At 40.4% G+C, this 23,069-nt stretch overlaps 1 protein-coding gene across 12 annotated transcripts in view; it reads right to left on the reverse strand.

Annotated features, from left to right (window-relative positions):
- ZFAND3 (zinc finger AN1-type containing 3) overlaps positions 1-23,069 on the reverse strand; it is a 324,488-nt gene that overhangs the window by 19,128 nt on the left and 282,291 nt on the right. For all 12 annotated transcript variants that reach the window (XM_072833199.1, XM_072833190.1, XM_072833193.1 and 9 more), the window contains one exon: positions 12,821-12,988. In XM_072833199.1, the coding sequence (XP_072689300.1) occupies positions 12,821-12,988 (168 nt within the window). The remainder of the gene's footprint in view (positions 1-12,820; positions 12,989-23,069) is intronic.

Consider the following 23,069-nt stretch of genomic DNA (forward strand, 5'->3'; position numbering starts at 1 on the left):
ATGGTGAGCCCACTCTAGTCCCTGATTTCCCCACACTAGTTCTTTAGTCCCTGTGAACAAACTTGCTACTGGAGGAATGGGGTGCTGGAAAGCCGAAGACCCTGTGGCCAAATATCTGAAGAAGAGGCTTGCCAAGGAGGAAGCTGATTTGTGACAGGTCACTGTGGAGGGCAGAGTGAAGAGGAATAATGACATGTTTTATAAGGAGGCTAGTTTTAGTTCAGTAGAGGAAGCACCTAGCCAATCTAAGTTGCCTGGCAATAATAAGACCTGTTGTATTCCCTCAAGGCTGAAGATGTGCATGGCAGCTGGATCAGCTGTCAGGGAACTGCTGCCGTGGTTTCTGTATCAGTTCAGGGAGCTCGACTGGCATCAGATGGGTAACTTCTTTATTTTTTTTTTAAGATTTTATTTATTTATTCATGAGAGACAGAGAGAGAGAGGGGCAGAGACATAGGTGGAGGGTGAAGCAGGCTCCATGCAGGGAGCCCGATGTGAGACTCAATCCCGGGACTCCAGATTATGCCCTGGGCTGAAGGTAGGCGCCAAACTGCTGAGCCACCCAGGGATCCCTGGGTAACTTCTAAGTCACTTAAGTATTTATATTCTATGCCAGTGACAAGTTAGGCAGGAATGAGAGACTGGTATGTTTGTATACAGTAGGTCTTTATCTCTATGACCTCCAAAGGGCTCATCTTATTCATGTGCAAGATGAATCACAGGTTTTGTTTATGCAAACACACTCATCCCCAAAGCTGAGTATTTAATTAAACCATAAGCTTATCAAATATTTTTAATTAGACCAAGCAAGCAATGCTACCCTATCTCTTAGTATATATATGCTGTCTGCTTTCCATCCCCTACCAATAAAAATCCAAGGCAGATAAAAGTAATGTAACAATAAAAAAATGCTAAAGTTCCCCATCTATACCTTATTCCTTCAGCCAAATATTCCACTAGGAAGACCTCAGGTTGCACATGTACCCTGGCTTCAAGAATATACATGGAGACTGGTCCAGACATTCTTTCATTCACTGGCTTGGGCCTGTCTTCAAATACTACTACAAAACGGACTTTTCCCTAAAGATACCAGCAGGCTCACCTGGACACCACATTTCTGTGACTTCCAGTTTTTCTTGTACATTATTAGTACATACTGTCTGGGTACTACCACAGACCATATATTCTAATATGGGCAGTGAAAAGCTACAGAATAACATGTGATCCTAACCCCTGAGGATTTTAGAATCTAAGCAGGGGAAAGGAGATCAGAAGGCATATGTTAAGCACTCAGAAGATGTAAATCTCTAAGCAAAAAAGAATGGAGTTGATTAGATCTGATATAAAACCTCTATGATGTGCATCACCTTACTTGAAATATCCAGTAATTATACTCTATCTGAAATTACCTTTGCATTTCCTATGGAAAAAAAAAAAAGAGCTATGAAGTGTACAGACAGTATATCAAACACTGGGGTATATTAGAATTACCTGAGCAACTACACTTTTACTTTTTAAAGAAGCATCCCCTTCTATCCAGGGACTCTGAAGAGCTGGTCTAAGGCCCACATGTTTCAAAGAAGTTCTGCTCATGAGGAAATCAGAGTAAGAATCCATTCAGAAGACTGGGAGTGTCTAGTAGCATATAATTGCATACAGTGTAATGAACACAAATTAGTTTACATACATTAAAAGCCCTGGAAAGGACATTTTTTAGCGAAACTTTGGGAACAATTTGTTGTCAATTTGAAGGAAAAAAAATTTTAATCCTATTATTTTGACTAAACACTACTTTATTTTTACTACTAATGTTCCAATTTGGTGACATTTTGCTGCAAAGGGTCCTTAGAAGAGTCCTGAGTCCTGAGCGAGGTTTTGGAGGCCAAGACAAGAGGAGGCAAAAACAAGAGTATTAACTTGAAGAAAAACCCAAGAAATCTTCTGGGTACTTCATTAGACACAAGTGAAATTCTGTGGAGACAAGCAGACATCCAAGATGCATGATGAGGAGATGTAGTTAGGAGGACCCAAGACCTCTGAGATGGGAGGGACACTCACATTGGGCAGACACTCTTCATTCCCTGAGCTTTACATCAAAGGCTGCATGAAATACCAGTATTTTGCACACAGGTATGATCTAAGGCTAGTGGCAACCTTTCTGACCTCAGTTTCCTCGTTCATAGAAAAAAGTGGGGTTGGATGAAATGACTGCTAAAGCTCCTTCTAATCCTGGTGGTATATGACGCTAATATCTACACACAAATTTCTGTGATTGTGTCTTGTGGTAAAAGCATTTAATTCAAGCAAAGCATTTCCAAGCATCTCTCAGAGTGGTTTGCTTATATTACCTCAAGTGAGAGTAACCTAGAAATAGCATCTTAGATGTCTGCTATGACACTAGTTTGATGAAAAGAGGAACACTCTCAGGTCATAGGCTTTCCCCCTTATAGATGTACAGACATGTTACATACAACTGAAAGCAAAGGGAATATGCTTCAACTGCAAACAGAAATGAATTCATGGGATGTGAAATTTTATTTATTTTTTAAAAAGATTTTATTTATTTATTCATGAGACACACACACACACACACACACACACACACACACACACACACACACAGAGGCAGAGACACAGGCAGAGGGAGAAGCAGGCTCCATGGAGGGAGCCTGATGTGGGACTCGATCCCGGGTCTCCAGGATCACGCCTTGGGCTGAAGGCGGTGCTAAACCACTGAGCCACCCGGGCTGCCCGGATGTGAAACTTTAAAAACACAGTTTCGCTAATCTTTTTTAGGCCACGTAAGTTCACCATACATTATATCATCCATTTGGGGGAATGTATTTAAACATTTCCTGTCTTCCTAGAATGCATCAGCAGCTATAATCATTAGCCATTTGTCAGGGTAAGGGGCAGTGGTAGGGGTCGGCTACAAAAATCTATAGCAGATGGGGTGCCTAGCTGGCTTAGTTGGAAGAGCATGTAACTCTTGACCTCAGGGTTGAGTCTGAGCCCCATGCTAGGTGTAGAGATTACTTAAAACAAAACAAAACAAAACAAAACACCCAAAACCTTAAAAAATCTACAGCTGGGGCACTTGGGTGGCTCAGTGGTTGAGTGTCTTGTCTGCCTTTGGCTCAGGTTGTAATCTCGGGATCCTGGGATTGAGTCCTGCACTGGGCTCTCCATGGGGAGCCTGCTTCTCCCTATGCCTATGTCTCTGCCTCTCTCTCTCTCATGAATAAATAAATAAAATCTTAAAAATATATATACAGCTAAATTATACTTAGTTGTACAAGATGGAATTTTACCTAAATAAGAGAAAAAGCAAGGAGATCCACTCTCAACATTTTTCATTAATGGGAAAGGTCCTACCCAGTGCAAAAATACAAGAAAAATAAATTATAGACAAAGATTGAAAAGGAGTTAATTGGCCTTTATTTGCAATGACATGATCATGGATGTAGAAAATCCTAAGGAATCTAAAATAAGTAAGTTGCAGAATAAAAAATCATATGCAAAAATTGTTTTGAAGTGACAGCAAAGAATAATCTGAAAATAAATTTTAAAAATTCTGTTGATAGGGATCCCTGGGTGGCGCAGCGGTTTGGCGCCTGCCTTTGGCCCAGGGCGCGATCCTGGAGACCCAGGATCGAATCCCACATCAGGCTCCCGGTGCATGGAGCCTGCTTCTCCCTCTGCCTGTGTCTCTGCCTCTCTCTCTCTCTCTCTCTGTGACTATCATAAATAAATAAAAATAAAAAAAAAAATTCTGTTGATAATAGCAAAAAATTAAAATACTTGGGAATAATTTTAACAAATGTATACTGAGAAATACAAAATATTACTGAGAAACTAAAGACGATTCAAATAGATAGGTTCATGGGCTGGAATATTATTAAATGGCAATTCTATAAATCTTTTTAAAATGATGAAGATAGGGATGCCTGGGTGGCTCAGCGGTTGAGCATCTGCTTTCAACTCAAGATGTGATCCCAGAGTTCCGGGACCAAGTTCCGAATGGAGCTTGCTTCAGAATGCACGGAGCCTGCTTCTCTTCCCTCTGCCTAGGTCTCTGCCTCTCTGCCTCCTCTCTCTGTGTCTCTCATGAATACATAAATAAAATCTTTTAAAAAAAGAATGGTGATGATACTGGGAGCCTGGGGGAATTAGTCGGTTAAGCGTCTGACTCTTGATTTCAGCTCAGGTCAGGATCTTAGGGTCACGAGATGGAGCCCTGTGTCGGGCTTCACACTCAGTTTGGAGCCTCTCTATTCCTCCCCTCCTACTTTCTCTCTCTTAAAAAAAAAAAAAAAAAAAAGGTGAATACACTTGAAGTACAGACTCTTCATAAAAGAAGATACAAATGGCAAAAAAAACTGATGAAAAGATATACTTAACATCACTAGTCATCTGGGAAATGCCTGATGGGAAATTAATATTCTACAGCGAGATGGGACCACACACTCATTAGAACAGTTAAAGTTAAAAAAAAAAAAAAAGGGACAATATTAAATACTGACAAATTATGGGTAAATTAGAGCCCTAGTACACTGCCAATAGAATTTTCTTAAAAAGCAAAATATACAGTGGTCATTCAACCTGGCAATTCCACCTCTATACCTCTATATCTACGTAAGAGGAATTAAAAACATATATCCACATAAAAACTTCTGCATGGGGATCCCTGGGTGGCGCAGCGGTTTGGCGCCTGCCTTTGACCCAGGGCGTGATCCTGGAGACCTGGGATCGAATCCCACATCGGGCTTCCGGTGCATGGAGCCTGCTTCTCCCTCTGCCTATGTCTCTGCCTCTCTCTCTTTCTCTCTCTGTGACTATCATAAATAAATAAAAATTTAAAAAAACTTAAAAAAAAAAAAAAAACTTCTGCATGAATATTTATAGCAGTTTCATTTAAAATATCCCCAAACTGTCAATAATCTAAATATATGTCCCCTGGTAAATGGATAAACTTAATATGATATCCATACAATAAAATACTATCCAAAATTAAAGAGGAATGAACTACTAATGTGTAACAATGTGGATCAATCTCAAAAACAATACACACACAAAAAATACACTATGTAGATAGACAAGACTGTATATCATACTGTATGAATCCACAGATATGAAAATTCTGGAAAAGGCAAAATTATACCAACAGAAAACAGATCATCAATAGTTGCCTGGGGGCTGGGAAGGGGAGTGCAGGGGTTCTGACTAGAAAGGGGCACAAAGGTGATTAAAAACATTCTGAAATTTGAATTTGGTGATGGCTGTACCACCTAAATTTAACAAAACTCCCTGAACTCTAAAACAGGTGAATATTATGGTACACACATTCTATCCCAAAAATTTTGTTAAAAAGAACACCACGCACACTTTGCTGGACAAAGAATTAACTAAAACCACTTACTCTTGGAATTAAAACAAAAGACATCAATCATTCATTTCCTTTTGCAATGATCCAAAAGAAGTATTCTAAGCAGGGTAACTTATCCAGATAGCTTTGATAAAATTATTGTGCCGTTATAGCCCCTAACATTAGACTACAAAAGTAGTTGCAAATTTGCTATCTAGACAGAAAATATTTCACTCCATGGGATAAAGGTCTCCTGGCTCACCTGTCAGAGGGTGAGAATGTGACACAGGCTTCAGCAGATATGCTCTGCACATTGTGTCTTTTAAAAGCTCAGTCTTTGATGTTCCTTTGCGGGGGAGGAGAGTTCTTCATGTTTCTCATTTCTCTCTTTAGTCTTGTCAAAGGACATATGGTAGGCTGGATCTCTGAGACAGTGCTCAACAAACAGGCTAAATACATGGAGTTAGAGTTCAGTAAAAGGTCTGATTTGTTTTGCTCTAGCATCTCAATGTGCAATTTATAAAGGAGCAACAGAGAGACTAATCTGTTTGGTTTTAGACTAGAACTCTTATACATTAAAGATTAAATGGGGAATTCAGACAGCATACTCCTGTTCAGGTAAAAGTATAGTGAGAATGAAGGGAAGAGGGCAGCAAAGGGAGAAAATTTCTCAGAATTTGCCTCAAGATTTCCAATTATCCTTAGCTCTCACATATATAGTAACTCCCACCAAAGGGCTTTTTTGTTTTTGGGAGTATGGACAGGACACTTCTTTCTCTTAAGCCATAGGTAACACATACCTAGCTGTGGTCTTATAAATAATGGAGAAACTTTAGCCTCTCATTGCCAGATTCAGCATAAGAACGGGATCCCAAAGGGCTGGGGTCTTGGTAACCACATATCTCTCTATAACACATGGCAGAGCATGGACTCACCACTCAGTGGCAGTAATGATAATACTGAACCAGCCAAGCCAATTTGGTCAAGATAAAAGATCTCAGGCATCTCCCTGGATAGCAGGGGTTTTTTGATGGATCCAGGCTAGAACTTATAAAGCCTTATAAAAACATATACTGACATATTTTCTTTTAGAGACAAAGGATAGAATGCCAAATGTTCTTGAGAGGTTCAAACCACTTGTGGATAAGAGTTAAAGCAAAAGTACAGATATATGGATTTATCTGTGGTGATCTACAGTGCTGGTGAAATGAACTGGCCTAGTAATTTCATGTCACCAACATGCCTCATAGTCACTGCAGCTCTTTGCCCCAGTCACTCTGGACCATAGGGTATCACTATTCACTCACTGTGCGGTCCCCTGCAGTGACAGAGATGGCTGTGACACAGGCACATCTCCTTTTCAGTTACTGACTTAGTTCACATTTGTCCTAGATCATTCCTCTAAAAAAGATTCAACAGCCTCCTGGGCTTTCCTATGTGCTTAATTTTAAAAAAAAAAAAAAAAAGTAAAAATTAGATTGTGTTGACCATATTCAAAACCACTGACAGCTCCTCACTGCAAACCAACATCCAAACCCAACAGCCTGGAGCCTAGAATTCCTACCCTTTCTAGTAGTCTCTCTTCACTTAACCCTAATCCAGCTACACAGAGGTCACCTTCGGAACACGAGCTTTGTCTGGGAATTCTCTCTTTCCACACACATCTAAATCCCACTCTTCTTTTAAGGCCCCAATTACTGCAGCCTACCCAGAGTCTTCTAGTTTGAATTAATCTCTCCCTCCCCACTGTCCTATAACACATAACTTATACCTCAGTTAAAACTCTTATGGTAGGCTGCACTGAATGCCAACTGTTTCATGCATGTGTCTGCCTTCCTCAGAGGCCCAGTAAATCCTTACTTTGAATGCATATTAAAATCACCTTGGGGATCCTCCCTAGAAAATTTATTGATTCTACCAGTGGGCAAAGGTAAGTACCAGATGTATCCAGAACACTTTTTTTTTTTTTTAATTTATTTATTTTAGAGAGAGAGAGAGAAAGAGAGGGAGAATCTTAAGCAGACTTTGCACTGAGTGCAGAGTCAGGGCTCAATCTTACCACCCTGCGATCACCACCTGAGCCAAAATCAAGAGTCAGATGCTTAATCAACTATGCCACCCAGGTGCCCCCAGAACACATCTTATTATGCCAGAAAGTAAGGAAACACTTTGGGGACAATTGCACTACCAAAATAATTAAATATAGTAATGAATTACAAACCGCTGAAAAAATATAAAAGCCCTTGAGCCCATAATAATAATAGATAAATACATGAGGGAGAAGGGTTCTCACAGAAAAACACTGAATATCAAATGAGAAATGTAGAAAGGAGATTTGAAGTTAGAAAAATCATCATTTTGCAACCACCATAAGTGGTTCAGGCAAGAATCATCAATGGATGCTAAATCTAGGAGACATTTTTGATGATGAGCAGGATATTGACATGGTCATAACGTGTTTTCCCACAGACTGCTTACTAGTTGCATGGTCAAAAATAATAACCAATAGAGTGGAGAAATTAGACAACACTTTAATTAGGTGAGTGAATTAAAATTAACATCTACAATGAGAGGATGATAGACATCTGTGCCTCCCAATGTCAAATCCTGAGAAAGGACACAACATCACTTAGTAAGAGTCTGGCTAGGAATAAATCTGAATTTAATCATGAAGAAACATCAGACAAACACAAACACAAAATGAGAAGCATTCTTTTTAAAAAAGGGGGTAGTGGGTGTAGGTAGTCTTCAAAAAGGTCAATATTAATAAAAACAAAGAAAGACCATAAAAATGTTGCAGGCAAAAAGAGTCTAAAGAGATGTGACAGCTAAACACAACACCTGATCCTGGACCAGATTCGGTCCTGAAAGGGAACAATGCTTTATATAAAAGTTTTGGATCAACTAATAAAACTGGAATATGGGTAGCTGGAATATGGGCAAATCTAACTAAAGTACTGAATCAGTATCCATTTACTAAAGTTGGTAACTGTGCTGTGGCTATAAAATAATATCCCTATTCTTAAAGAACATTCATTGAAGTTTATAAAGACAAAAGGCCATAATGTTTGCAACTTACTCTCAAATGGTCCAGAAAAACACTTTAAATTTCCAAATAAAAAGCTAAAACAATAGCTGGTAATCTTTTCTTACTTAATTAGAGTGAGGCCCAGACACTGTATTTTTAAAAGCTTTCCAGGATTGAGAACTGCCTAGAGCAGTTCTCAAAGCTTGCTTCCTCAAACCAGCAGCATCACTACCACTCAGGAATTTGTTGAACACGCATGGGCTTCCTGAATCAGAACCTCTGGTGGTGGTGAATGGGCAGGAATCTGTTTTGCCACATCTTCCATGCATGGAGTGCCACCCACTCCAATTTGAAAAACCACTGACCTAGACTATGAATTCCTACATTATGTATTTCTAGATCCTATATTCCCCACAAAAACTAGCAAAATGCTTCATGCATAGTCACATCTCAATAAATGCTTGTGGAATTTAGTCTGACAGTGAATGATAACACAGAAAATGACTACTGAGGCACCTAGAGATGACAAACTACTCTAAAGGGCTAAAGCATCACTTTGAGTTTCTAAAGTGAATATAAAATTTATTTTGAAAGCATGAAAGGAAGCCACATTACTCAGGTTAGTAAAAGCACTGCTGTCCCAAAAGGGAGCATATCAGCTTACAGTTTAAGTCATAGTCAACTGAAAACAGGTGGTAACTTATGCAAGCTCTTAGACTAGTATTTAAATATTAATTCTGTGGTTCTGGGAAGCAAGGCACAGAGATTACAAAGCAATGCGGTGTGCATCACGCAAGATTCACTTAGAGAACACAGCATTCACATGGCTGTGATGTGGCCCAGAGCTTATGAGGATGGCCAGATTTCATAACATCCTCTAGGTGGCATTTGGAGAGACAAGACTCCTGTAATGAGAATGAGCTGATCAATTTGCCTACTGAGTAAAAAAATGAAACAAATAAATCCATTTTTATGCAATTTTTTTCTATCTTGAGAAGTTAAAACTGTTGAAGATACTGTGGGATGCAAGATATCTTCCCAGCCTCACCACATGCCTTTTCTAATTGGCACCCTGAAAGATTTCACAGGAAAAGGGTGTTACTTTGGTATTGTTGATTTAAAGGTTATCTAATCACAGCAAGGCAGAGGAGAATTCATCTTCAAAATTCACCTCCTTATTGAAAGCCCATGGAGTATCTTGGCAATTAACAATTCCTATCACCTTTGGCTGTTCCCTATGTGAGAAGGCTCAGAACTCGCCTTACAAATTGCTCTTTTGAAGATCAAAGGGAAGCTGAATGTGTCTGTGTGTGCTCTCGATGAGACTGTAATTTAATGGAATTTCTAGAGGAGGCTTGCTGGCAGTGTTTGGATGACAGCCCCGGGGCGGAGGATTCAGGGGAGCTTGGCCACTCTTCCCTTTGGAGCATCTTCCCTGTCTTTAATTGGCACCTCATTAGAAATTAATGAAAATGACATCCTCTGTTCTTCCTGCTCCAGGCATCGAATGCTACAAAAAGGCCCATCACAATTCATAACACATTCAATTTATATAGCAATGGCTCTTAAGCATTATTTATGAGATGTGAATTTCTTGTCAGCAGTTAATAACCTGTACAGAGTGGAAGGGGAATGGAAAAAAGATTGTGAATATATGTATTAAGAAAAAGATTTTCTGCAGTGGAGAAGTGTTCTGTTTGAGTTCAAACTACCTTCCTCAGCGTTCACTTCCAGTAGTAAATTACGGAGGCTCCCTCCCCACGCCCCAAACCATTCCGGGCAGTTCAACATCTCTTCAACAGTCCATGCATTCTCAAAGAAATACTACACAACTCACCCTTTCCTAGAGAGATCCGAGCAGACAGGCAGGAGGAATACAAGAGCTATCTGTCAAAGACAGTCCCAGAGGTGTATGTTCCCATTGCTGTCCTTCATCTTTTAAAATGTGGCTGTAGTCTCCGTCATTTTTCTGGGCACCTAAATGTAACACTCTGTGGGCCAAACTGAACTCCTCCCCAGTCTCTCTAGGAAGGCTACATCGGAGAGACTGCAGAAAGCTCAGGGCTTTCTTTCCCAGCATTAAAATAAAATCTCGGGATCCCTGGGTGGCGCAGCGGTTTAGCGCCTGCCTTTGGCCCAGGGCGCGATCCTGGAGACCCGGGATCGAATCCCACGTCAGGCTCCCGGTGCATGGAGCCTGCTTCTCCCTCTGCCTATGTCTCTGCCTCTCTCTCTCTCTGTGTGTGTGACTATCATAAATAAATTAAAAAAAAAATAAAAATAAAAAAATAAAATCAAATCTCTCTGTAAGTAGACCATCACAATTGGGCATAAGCCAAGGAACTGTATGTTAGATCATTTGAAAAGAATGCATGTCTGTGGTAAATCCAACAAGCACTTTAGAAATCCAGCCTCTTGCCCAAGAGGTGAAGAACACAGTAGATAATCTGAACTTACCAGAGACAGTCAATTAGGCTTCACTTAGGAGCATGTGAAATCATCTAACATGTATTTCTAGATTTTTTTCCTGCTGAGTGCTTAAGACCAAAGGAAATTTGGTGGTTTGCATTAAAGCTGAAGCATCAACTGGCATACCTGGTTACAAGAGCTCAGTGCTAAACTGTGAATTCTCGCTGCTTGCCTGACAAGGACAGAAGGGTATCAGCCATAGCCAGGGGCAAGACAACACACTGTATGGATCAATTGCTTGATCCACTAGGGCAAATCCTGTGTGATACCCAGGATTCAGTTACTTTCAAGAAAGAAACAAGAATGTAAGATATAGGAAAATCCCATGATTCTAATTTAGGAACAACCAAGGGCATGTGTTATAATAGCAACAGGCAGATTGGCAGGTGAACTTCAAGGCACTGATAACAGACTGAATACTGAAACGCCCCCCTCCCCCAATAGTTCACGCAAAGACCCAAGCAAGAATTTGCAGACTAAAAAAGAGGAGACAAACCCTTCAATACAGGCAAAGCTGGTTAGCCACCATGCCCCAGAATTTCTTCCCTATTTCACCAAAAGTTTAAAATTACCTGGCAGGGTTGATTAAAACACAGTTGAAGAATAAGATTCTGGGCTCTCCTGGGCCATGCCACACCCATGAACACAACTAGAGTTGCTGACAGCCTCTCCTCCCACCTCTTATCCTACCTCTCTTCTTTATACTTTAATACAAGCAATTAACAGGATAACTAAATGCCAAGCTAAAAAAAATTAAAACTGGTCTGGTGACACCTGGACTCCCCGTGCTGCTGTCTGTTTTTGCAGTTGAATATATACTTCCAATCTTGTTGAGTACCACACACCAGAGTGTGCAACAAACAGATTTCTGGTCTCGACAGGAATAAGAGTTCCCACTTTGTTTCCATGAGAAGCCGGTACATCCTCCTTTCCTTCTCATTTCCAACAGAGTAAATAACTGAGGCACAGAAGAAGCAACAGCTGCCTCTTCAGAAGATGAGGGACTCTGAGTAACTGTAATTCTCTAACTGCTGAGCGAACCATCTAGTCCTACCTGCCAGCACAGTACTTGTAGGGTATCTATGGCTGTCCCAGGGGGAAAAGGAGGCTTCTAAAGCTCACTCCTAAGGACAAAGGATGTAGGCTTCTCAGAGGTGAGAGCCAGGCCTCCAGGTCTGCCTGATGAAAGCTCTGTCCCACAGAACAATTTTATAATACTAAGCTTTAAATTAGGAAATAAAAACAGGAAAACTGTAAGTCAGCCTAAATAATGCAGCTACATAATTTTGCTTCTTTGTGACACGATGTATGTAGTGGTCAAAGAGAGAGAAAGAATTGGTCTAAGTTTTGTTCCACCGTGGGTAGGCATAAAGTTTTTAAAAATACATCCCTGTGCAGCAATTTTGAGAGCCAGTATTACACTGGATAATATAGAAGAAAATGTTACTTTAAAGCTATTTTAAGGGTTTAAATGACAATGAATTATGGTTCAAAGAAAATTTTCCAATCAAACTTTAATTTAAAAGGGATATGGGGGGGAAGAGTTTTCATTTATTATACCTAGTAAGATGCTCATTCAAAATTAATTTAATATCTGAATTTTATGGTACATCTCTCAGAATTTCACTGGTTTGGTTAATTTCTAAGTCATCAATGAGTAGGAACCACAGTAATATGCAGTGGGGAGAAGATGAAAGCAGTGAGCAGTGACGATGCAACTCTAAAGAAGTAAATGTAAGATAAATGGGGATGTTTTTTGTTTTTCTGTGTGAGAAGAAATAAAGGGCATTTAGAAGGGAGACTCCTCTACTCTTGCATTCATAAGCTTCAAGCCCATTGCTTGCAGGGAGGCACTCAGGAAAAGAACGAAGGACTTCAGCCTATGAGGAATAATCTCCAAAGCTATGCCAGGGTGTCAAGGACACAATCTCCGTCATGCCACTGTTGGAGATGCTTACCGCAGCGGCATGATCCCAGTTCCTGCTGCACCAGCTCCAGTTTGGTTTGGCACTGGAAGCACCGACGTCGACTCTTCTGTTTCGATCGGCTGGTTTCCTCAGGTTGTTCGGTGTTCTCCAGTAGTCGTGCCCGTTTCACTGGCGAGGCCTCATTCTCAGACTGTGAATCTGACCAAAACAACACATTTGGGGGTCAGGGTTAGTACTTGGCCTGGCAAGCACAGCTAATTAATGTACTGCCAGGCATTCTACTGCCCTCTTCCAGGAACTGGACCTGTGTGAGCAACAGACAGTTCTGTCTGGCCTGGTTTATACCGCACAGATTGTGACAAGCACGCACCTTCAGGGCAGACTTCTAATGAGCTAGGCCTGAGCAGGGAAAGGAGGGTGGGGGCGATTCAACAAAAATCAGTTCTATGTTGCTGTTTCTACAAAGAGCTGTTTCTTTGAGACCATTCACACTGGAACTAGGATCCTCCCTTTGTCTGTACCCCTTCTTTGGGCCCTAGCTGCTTACTCTTTGTGCTGGTTATTTACCACTTCTTAGATATTTGCTTGTCCTCAAGTAGACTGTAATTCTTTAGAAGAAGGATTAAGTCTAATATTTCTTTTTATCACCATGCTTAGCACAATTCTGTATCCGATGCAGTGTTTGAAGGGTGTTCCATAATATGTTCTAGTAAAAATATTCATGTTTCTACTCCTTAATGTAACAAAACGCTTCAGAATCAGATTTTTTAAGATTTTATTTATTTACTCATGAGAGACCGAGAGAGAGAGAGAGAGAGAGAGAGAGAGAGAGAGAGAGGCAGAGACACAGGCAGAGGGAGAAGCAGGCTCCATGCAGGGAGCCCTACGTGGGACTACATCCCTAGACTCCAGAATCACGCCTTGCACTTAGGGCAGACGCTTAACTGCTGAGCCACCCAGGCATCCCAGAATCAGATTCCAAAGTTGAAAATTATTTCAACTTTACTCAGAGTAAAGGAACATCCCTGCTTATTCACAAGCAAGCTATCTCGTGACCTCTATTGTGGAGTGTTCCAGAAGCAGCTCTCTGTACCACAACCTAACACTGGTGCCAAATTGGCAGGTAGAGGAGGTGCAATGTGTGACGACTTGTGTTTTGTAGAACCTTAATAAAGTAACTAAAATGCGATAAAGTTCCTGACATAGGCAAGCTGCAAATAACTCTTGCCTTAAAAAAACAAACAAACAAACAAACAAAACAAAACAAAACAAAACAAAAAAAACAAGCAAACAAACAAACAAAAAAAACACCTGGGGTCTCTGTATTCTTGGACTTGCTGCCACTGCATACTGAAGATGCACCTCTTGCCAAGGTTCCAAAGGGGGTTGTGCTAAACCCTCTCCAGAAGGGAGTCTCCTAAATGATTTTCTTCAAAACAGATCCAGATCCCATTACTTCTTACCCCCCCACTACCACCACCACCACGCTGGTCAGAGTAATCATCATCTCACATCCAGCCTAGTATAATACAGCCTTTTAATCAGTCTCCCTGCCCACCCCCCCTGCCCCTACTGCTTGTTCTCCAAAGCCAAGTGATTCTGTCAAAAATCAAGCTTAGAATCACTCCACTTTTCTGTTCAAAACCCTTTAATAGCTCCCCTTTCCAGAGTAAAAGCTCAAATATTTACTACAGTGCTCACAAGGCCCTTCATGATTTGCCCTCCTCTCTTACCTCATCTGCTGCTGCTCTCTCCCTTTACTCCATCCACACTAGTCTCCTGACTGGCTCCTACCTCAGGGCCTTTGTACTCATCAGTTCCCGTTGTCTAGATTTCTTCACCCAGATCTACGTGGAACTCATCTCTTTTAAGTGTTTTAAAGTTACATTTCAACAGCATCTTCTCGGCTCATCCTATCTAGACCACTCTTGTTCCCCTTCCCTAGCACTTCCCCTCCTTCCAATTCCTGCCTGCCTTTTATTCCTCCACAGCATTGTACCTTTTAACATTATCCTCACGGAGGATATAAACTCCTGCAGGGCAGGAAGTTTCACCTGTTTTGTTCATAATCTGCCTACAATGCCTACAACTCAATAAATAAATATTTCTTAGATGAATGAATCTTTTAGGCAGTTCTGATTTTCTATTTAAAGTGGCCCTAGTGGGAAGCAGCAGACTGTTGGATGTATTTCAGCAGAGGCTGTGAACCTCTCTCCCCAGCCCCCCTCCGTGTGAAGACACTGTATGTCACCAGAGAGCACTCACTGCCCCACCCCACCCCTGCCCCCCACACTGCACACTGGCTTATGGAAGGTGTGCACCATTCTTAGCAACTGTAAACTGCATTTTTCATTTCATTTAGTTCCTCTAGTCCTACATGACATTTTCCCCCAATACAAACCAACTAAACAAGGCCTTTGATGAAAACAATTGAAAGCCAAGTTCAGCCTATTTCCCAGCTCTGCTGAGCGAAGCTGTCCAAACCCAATCGGTGTGATGACTGAGGTAGCCACAGACAGGGCTCATTCCCCTACGACAGCAACAAGCAACAATCTAAATGTAAATCATTACAAAGCAGCCAGCCAAAAGGAATTCACCTTGTATGAGCCACAGTGCTCTCCGGGGGAGGTCCTTTTTCACAAACCAGCAATGGCTCAATTTGTATTAATAACTCTATTTAGACATATCTTTTTTTTTTTTTTTTTTTTTTGTAACAAGAAGAGAAAATTCTAGAGGAAGAACCGTAACAAAAAAAATTGCTGTCTGTTCTGAGACAAGGTCCTAAATGTGGAGAAATTATCTCCCAACCCTGGGGTATGGGGTGGGTAAAGAGATAGAGAGGAGTCCATACAGGAAGGGGAGGAAGCCTTTGTATTATTAATATTGTTAAAATCCAGAGGGCTTTGACATGATTCCAGCATGCCTCTCATGTAAAAAAAGGACCACTCGGACCTACGCCTCTTTCATTTACACTGCTGACAGAACTGAGCATGCGTCTAGAAATACAGAGTTCACCTTCAAAGCTGTTTTCCACATGACTCTGTCCCGAACTGTCAAACATGCTATCTGCCTGCATCCATCTCCATTTCTAAAGCAAACCTTTGCTACAAGGAGAAGACCATTTTCCTTTTAGCATGGCAATGGTATCCATTGCTATTTTCAAATAAGCAAGCAAGCGACATAAAATATTTTCAATGTAGGATTTCTAAAATCAGGAAATACAATTCATATTTTTATAATCATAATCATCATTGGTCATTATCAAACAAGCCACTTGATGGGACACTCCCGCAAGGTTAGAGGAGGCCTGCCTTTTCCTCTAATTCCCTACACTGTCTAACCAATAGATATTCAATAACAAAACTAAGGAACAGTTTGCCTGATCTCATGTTGAAATTCCCTTTCCCCGTTGCACATTTCATATGAAGACTACCCAGTTATTTGTTCTGGTACTCAGGAGGTAGAGGACATTCCAGAAATTGTGGGTCCTAAGGGAGTTTTCTGATGCTGCCAACAGCTGCACTGCTGTGGCCTTCCTAAAAGACCACTCAGCCCTAGCCTAGTCAGTCCTCGAAGAGTCAATGTCTAGGCATCCAGACAAGTCTAAGACCAAAGCATCCATGTATACAAAGTCTGAACCATGAGAAGCAGCCCTCAATGATTCTAAACCAACACGTATGAAAAGTTTGTCAGAATGTGTTATTTTTTTTAGAATCAAGGAACTGTTCCTAGACATTAAGAGATCCATAACTTTTATGCTCTGAAATACATGCCCATTTAATCTTCACTCTATTAAACGGAAAGCAATCCCTGTGCCCTCTAATGCTCCCTGCCACAAAGAGGGAGGGGGGAAAACTCCCTAAACTGTTTACCACCTTCTACATGCTGCCACTCAGGAAGGTGACTATTATATATAACCTTTTGGGGAAGCAAACCATTCTTTGACATTTTTTTCACAATTCAACTTGGTGTTTTAATTAGTAGCGAATGAAATAAATAGTCTACACAATCATCATCATGTCTGCATAAGAAATTTACATCTCCTCTGCTAATTACTTAATGAAACTTTGTGCCATAGAGTGAGTTACCTAAATAAGAGAAACAGATGTCCAGGACAGGGATTCTAATTGCTTAATAATGAACTAAATAATTCAACTACACAATTATAAATTTTATGTGGATTTAAAAAGAACTATCAGAAAGAAAAGATCCAAACACAGTCAACACTAAAAGAACCTTCATCTACTGTCCATATTTGCTCACTTACTTTTGGCCTACAAACATCATTCCTGTCACCCTGATGCATTTTTAACTTCCTTAACAATAACAGGAAACACCCAACAGGCTACTTGTATAGTCTGAACTTGGGCAGTAAGGGTTAAACAGAGAGAAAGGTGAACAGAAATAACTCTTACATGCAGCTTTAACTGTCAGAAGAAACGCGTCCCTGCAAGGAGCATGCTCATTAGCAGCAGGAGGAGCTGTAGTAGCAAGCTAGAAACTGTCTCCACCCCAGGAGTTAAGAGTGACTTCTAATTAAAGTCCTTCATAAATGGCCAACAAAGCACATTTTTTCCAGTATGCTTTTTCTTGAGAACATAAATCTAGTCTGCATATACCCACGCAAGAGCTGCCACACTCCCATGCTGGGTTCACAGTTCTCGGTATTCACCAAATCCCCTCTTCCTCTGCCTATGTTTAATAGAATGAGAAAGATACATCAGATCTTCTTCTTCTTCTTTTTTTTTTTAAGATTTATTTATTTATTCATTCAGAGAGAGCGAGAGAGAGGCAGAGACACAGGCAGAGGGAGAAGCAGGCTCCATGCAGGAAGCCCGATGTGGGACTCGATCCCGGGTCTCCAGGATCACACCCCGGGCTGCAGGCGGCGCTAAACCGCTGCGCCACCAGGGCTGCCCACATCAGATCTTCTAAATCAAAGGCAAATTTGATCAAGAATCATAATGTGATTACATGAGAAAGGAAAATCCTAAGACCAAGTACACCTATCAATTCCTTAAGTTTGAAGGTAACTACTGTTTAATTTGTGACAGAGAAACAAGTAGAGATTTTTTAAAAATGTATCTTCTGAGGAGAGAAATTCTTCTAATTGTACCTTCCTAGCCAATTGCAGAAAGCAGTGGTAAGACTTTCAATTTAGGAACACAGTTTAACTGGAAAGCTTGACTAGAGACAACAAACAGAGATACTGCTTTTAAAATTCTGTTTTGTCTCTGACAGAAATTCACATTTGTTCCTTACTGTCACTGTTCTTGTCTTTATTACTCATGTTCTCTCCTGAAATTCTCCAAATAAATTGTGTCAGGTCTGTCAGAGTTGAATCCCAATCTCTCTTAATCTCCCGTCACTGTGCAGCTGGAAGCATGCACACTCTCAGGGCTGCTAACCAAGACTGTGGCCTTCTGACACCTCAGGCAGGCTCTTAGCCTTCTGTATAAGCCAACACTCACAATTAGTATAAGAGAGTGGGAGAAACAAAGTGGCAACAAAGAGAGGGAAGCCTTCCTCATTCGCTTCACCCACACCTTCCCTCACTTGTATGAAAGAAAGATGAATCTGTTTAATCTCAGGCTGTATGACAGCTTTTGAGGCACTCAATCAGTTTTTTTAGAACCTATCACAGTCTCTTGACAGATTGACATTTATGATCCCAACAGCCTGTGCAAACATCAGTAAGAGCAATAATTAATGAACCCTCACACATCACTGCTGTCTCTCCTTCAACCATTTAAAAGGAGCTTAAGCTGCTAAAATCTCTGTCCATGAAAAACACCTCACTCTCACTGGAAAAAATGTATTTTAAAAGAGACCCCCAAAATCTGTTTTATAGGTACTTTCTCTCTGTTTCTCTGCTTTGTTTTGTGTATGCAGAGATTAAATTCACTCCCTCCTGAAACACTTCAGGAGAGAAAAACTCCTCATTACTCATTATACACTGTTTCCCCACTTTGTTGAACTGGCATCCCCCCACCCCTTTCTTACTTTCCTAATGGCTCTGGAACAATTTTGGAATGACATGCTGTTAAAAAGCTATTACATGGACAAAGAAAGAAGTTCAAGTCTTTGGAAGGGGCTGATTATTACAATTTTGTGAAGAATACCTTCATATATACTTGATATGTGACATGGAGATCAATCTAGCTTGAAATACACCTACGATACTATGTCTTATAATAACCATTTTAAAGGTCAGCTGTTCTCAAACTGCCAGGAAGTATACTATTCTTAAGCATTAATTCCCCTATTCTCCATCCAGCTCCACTCCTATCCCCCTTTCTCTGGCTCTCTCCTTTGCTATTAGAGATACCTTGTGTGGTCTCCTTCACTATCATAACCTCAAACAGAAAACCGACCTCCTGATGCATCCTCCCTGCTGGGAATACAAGTCTTGGAGACCTGAGGTGGCTGATGAGTAGAGCTGACTATTGTGGGAGTACATCTGAACTTTTGGGTTCTCTGTTATCAATATGCTCAGAAGACATAAGGCATCAGAAATCTTGGAGGGGAATTCTATCATCTAACGGTTTGGTTTTGATTGTCAAAATCAGGAATGCAAAAGCTGCTTTCTGTAGGGACTTTTTTGGTTAGAAGACAGCTTAAAGAGCAGCAGAACATGGAAATCATGAGTCATAATAATTAGCACCCATGTGGGAGAGGAGTACCCACAAGTCCCAAAGGGATGTTTTAAAGACTAGAATCAGTTTTCTCACTTCCCCAAGGCCCTTTTTCCCATCTGATTCCTGCTGGAGAGAAAGCTGGAAGCTGATTTTGGTGGCACATCTTGACACCAGAAAGAAGTGATTATGAATTCATCAATGAATCAGGTAGGAAACGTTAATGGGCTGTGGGGAGAGCAGCTCTCCATTACATAAAACAATCACATAACAATCACATAAAATCATGGCATCAGAATCCAACAGTTCCAAAGGAAGGAGTTCTTCAACTCTTCTTTCTACTCTGACTCATTTATTTTTCTTGCCTATTGTGCTGGCTAGGCCTTCTGGCAAAATCTAAATAGGAGTAGTGAAAAGGACATGTTTGCCTTGTTTCCAACTTTAGGAGGAAAGTATTCAGCTCTCACATAGCTTTTCATTTTGAAAAATTGTATACACATAGAAAAATTCAAATAGTACAATAAACACCTGTGCACAGTCCATTCAGATTCAACAGTTGTTAATCTTACATTGTTTTATCTCTCCTCTCCATATTTATGCTCCCCTCTAAACCATCTGAAAATAATTTGCACACATCAAAATACTTAATACACACATATCTAATACAATAAAGGCATTTCCTGCTATGACCAAAATATTACACCTAAGAAAATTAAGAATAATCCCCCAATGTCATCTAATATTCAATCCATATCTAAAATATCCCCATTGTTCTCAAAGGCATGTCCAGTCAAGTTTCATGTGTTACATTTGGATCTTATGTCTAAGTCTCTTTTAATCAAAGACATTATGTCCTTCAATTTATTTGTTCCTGTCTTCACATGACCTAGCTTGAACATTCCTGGTTAGTTTTCCTGTGAAATATACCATATTACTATATTTTTTATCTATTTATCTGTTTTTTTTTAATGTCACAATTTAACTTACAAGAAAGAGATTTTTTATTTTTTATTTTTTAAAATTTATTTTTATTTATGATAGTCACACAGAGAGAGAGAGAGAGAGGCAGAGACACAGGCAGAGGGAGAAGCAGGCTCCATGCACCGGGAGCCCGACATGGGACTCGATCCCAGGTCTCCAGGATTGCGCCCTGGGCCAAAGGCAGGCGCCAAACCGCTGCGCCACCCAGGAATCCCCAAGAAAGGAGATTTTTAATTGTACATCTATCTCCTCTGTTACATATTCAGGACCAAAAAATAAAACTTTAAGTAAGCACCTTGACACAGCCCCATGGTTGCAGGGCTGGCACAAGTGAGAGCAGGTAAAGAAGGGCTAGTACTGTGTAATCATCCCTGCCACATACTGGACATCAGGATATAGTTCATCTGTGCCAGTGCAAGGAATGGATGCTTACGCAAACATTAAGAGATGAGCTAGTTCCAAGTGTTTTAGCCCATGATTTCTTACAGTCTGATGGCATTCTCTGTAGCTAAAGTTGGTCCCAGAGGTCACAAATCATTTCTCCAATTGTTTCCTTTCCCAAGGCTTCGTGGCCTTTTTTTGATTGCCCTTCCTCTCCTGACTGACTATACTATTGCTAATTATTGCTATAAGACATCTCTTCACTGCTAAGTCACTCAACTCTTTACAATTGTTATTTTAAATCAGATTAAAAAACATAAAACAAAAGCCCAGGAAATTCATTTGCAAAAATAATAACAATCTCATTAAGTACAGTAATATTTCCAGTTTACTTGATCTACTTTATTTACGCTTTAGATTAATGACCATTTAGAGCCACAACAGCCACTATTGCCTAGGGTGTACCAGGCACTGGGCTTTGAACTGGCAAATGAGATCTGCTTATGGTAGTGATCTCTTCCCTCAAGGAGACCGCAAACCAGAAGGAAAGATATATATACAAATAAACGTATAGCAGAGAGTAAGTGGCACGTTAATATATGAACAGAATGCTATGAACACAAAATGTGGAAGTGATAAATAATCTGTTGGTGGGTGATTAAGAAGTAGAAGAGAACAGAGAAAGGTCAGAAAAGGTACCCCTTGAACTTAAGAATTACATTGTATATATGCAGACAGATGATTTTTTTGGCTTACTTTTGTCATCCCCACATTCTCTTCTGTAGGGTCTGTTTTTTACAATACATTCTGCATATAACTTGTTCATCTACCCTCTTCTCTTTACCAAAATTCATATTTAACTATAGACCCTTTCACAGTCTCAAGAGCAAAGGCACTTGGCAACTAATACCCACCAGTGATGGGTTTTTAGGGAAACAAAGCTGTTGTTTGTCATTCCCCTCTCTTCAATTCCAACTAATTCAAAATTTTCCTTTCATCATGTTTATTAACCTTAATATTGGTCTCTGTCCTCTCAGACACATACAGGGCTTTAATTGCCAATTTCTATCAGGAATCTTCCAAGCCCATTTTATCATTAATTGTTTTGAGATATATTGGTTCACATATAGTTATAAAAAATAATGCAAAGAAATCTCATGTCTCCTTCACTCAGTTTTCTCCAATGGTTAACATCTTACAAAACTTTAGTACAGTATCACAAATAGAACATGGATATTGATACAGTCAAGCTATCTATAGCATATGGATATAGTCAAACTATATCCATCACACATCACAGGATCTCTCTGGTTGTCCTTTTATAGCCAGGCCTACCTCCTTCTTTCCCCCCTTGCTCCCTGGCAACCCTCAGCAAACACTAATCTGCCCTCCACTTCTATAATATTGCCATTTCCAGAAGGTCAAATGTATGGACATACAAACAATCATACTAACCTTTTGTCCAAGCTCATTTTTAAGGCAACCATCACAGTAGGGTGGACATGATGAAAAGATTCCTTAAGTTAAGCTTCAGTCATAAGTGCAATAGTAAATACTAACACAAAGCACATATTTTGTACCAGCACCTTCTGAATGCTTTTACAGAAGTTCCTTCTTATCTGCAGGAGATACATTCTAAGACCCCCAGTGGACGTCTGAAACTGAAATAGTTTCCATTCCCATACTTGGCCTATATATATGACGTTTTTCCCTATACATATAGAGGTGCTGCTTGGTCAGCAGAACCTATCACACCAGCAACCCAGTAGTTTTCCTTTGTAGCTAGTGATCTGGTACCAATTCCTTGTTTTAGTTTCTCCATCAGCAAGACCTCTCCTGCCTACCCAACTAAACCAAATTACTTCTCCCCCACAGCTTTTTTCAGTTACTCATTGTAACTGACAAATTACCCTCGATAGAATAATCTTTCCTTTTTATAGCCTGCTCAGGTATTTGCGAGTTCAACATGAACATTACAATGCATTGATTTTTAAAAAATATAACATTTATAGCATCAGTATAGAATAAGGTAACACTATTAAGATGAGACAGAGAAGCAAGATTAAGCAACCCAAGAGAGGGGTGCCTGGGTGGCTCAGTGGTTGAGTGTCTGCCTTCGGCTCAGGTCATAATCCCAGGGTCCTGGGATTGAGTCCCGCACTGGCCTCTCCATAGGGAGCCTGCTTCTTCCTCTGCCTATGTCTCTGCCTCTCTCTGTGTCTCTAATGAATAATAAATAAAATCTTAAAAAAAAAAAAAGAAACCCAAAAGGTATACTTCCT

Source organism: Canis lupus, chromosome 7 (genome assembly GCF_048164855.1).
Source record: "Canis lupus baileyi chromosome 7, mCanLup2.hap1, whole genome shotgun sequence".
NCBI classification, from domain to species: Eukaryota; Metazoa; Chordata; class Mammalia; order Carnivora; family Canidae; genus Canis; species Canis lupus.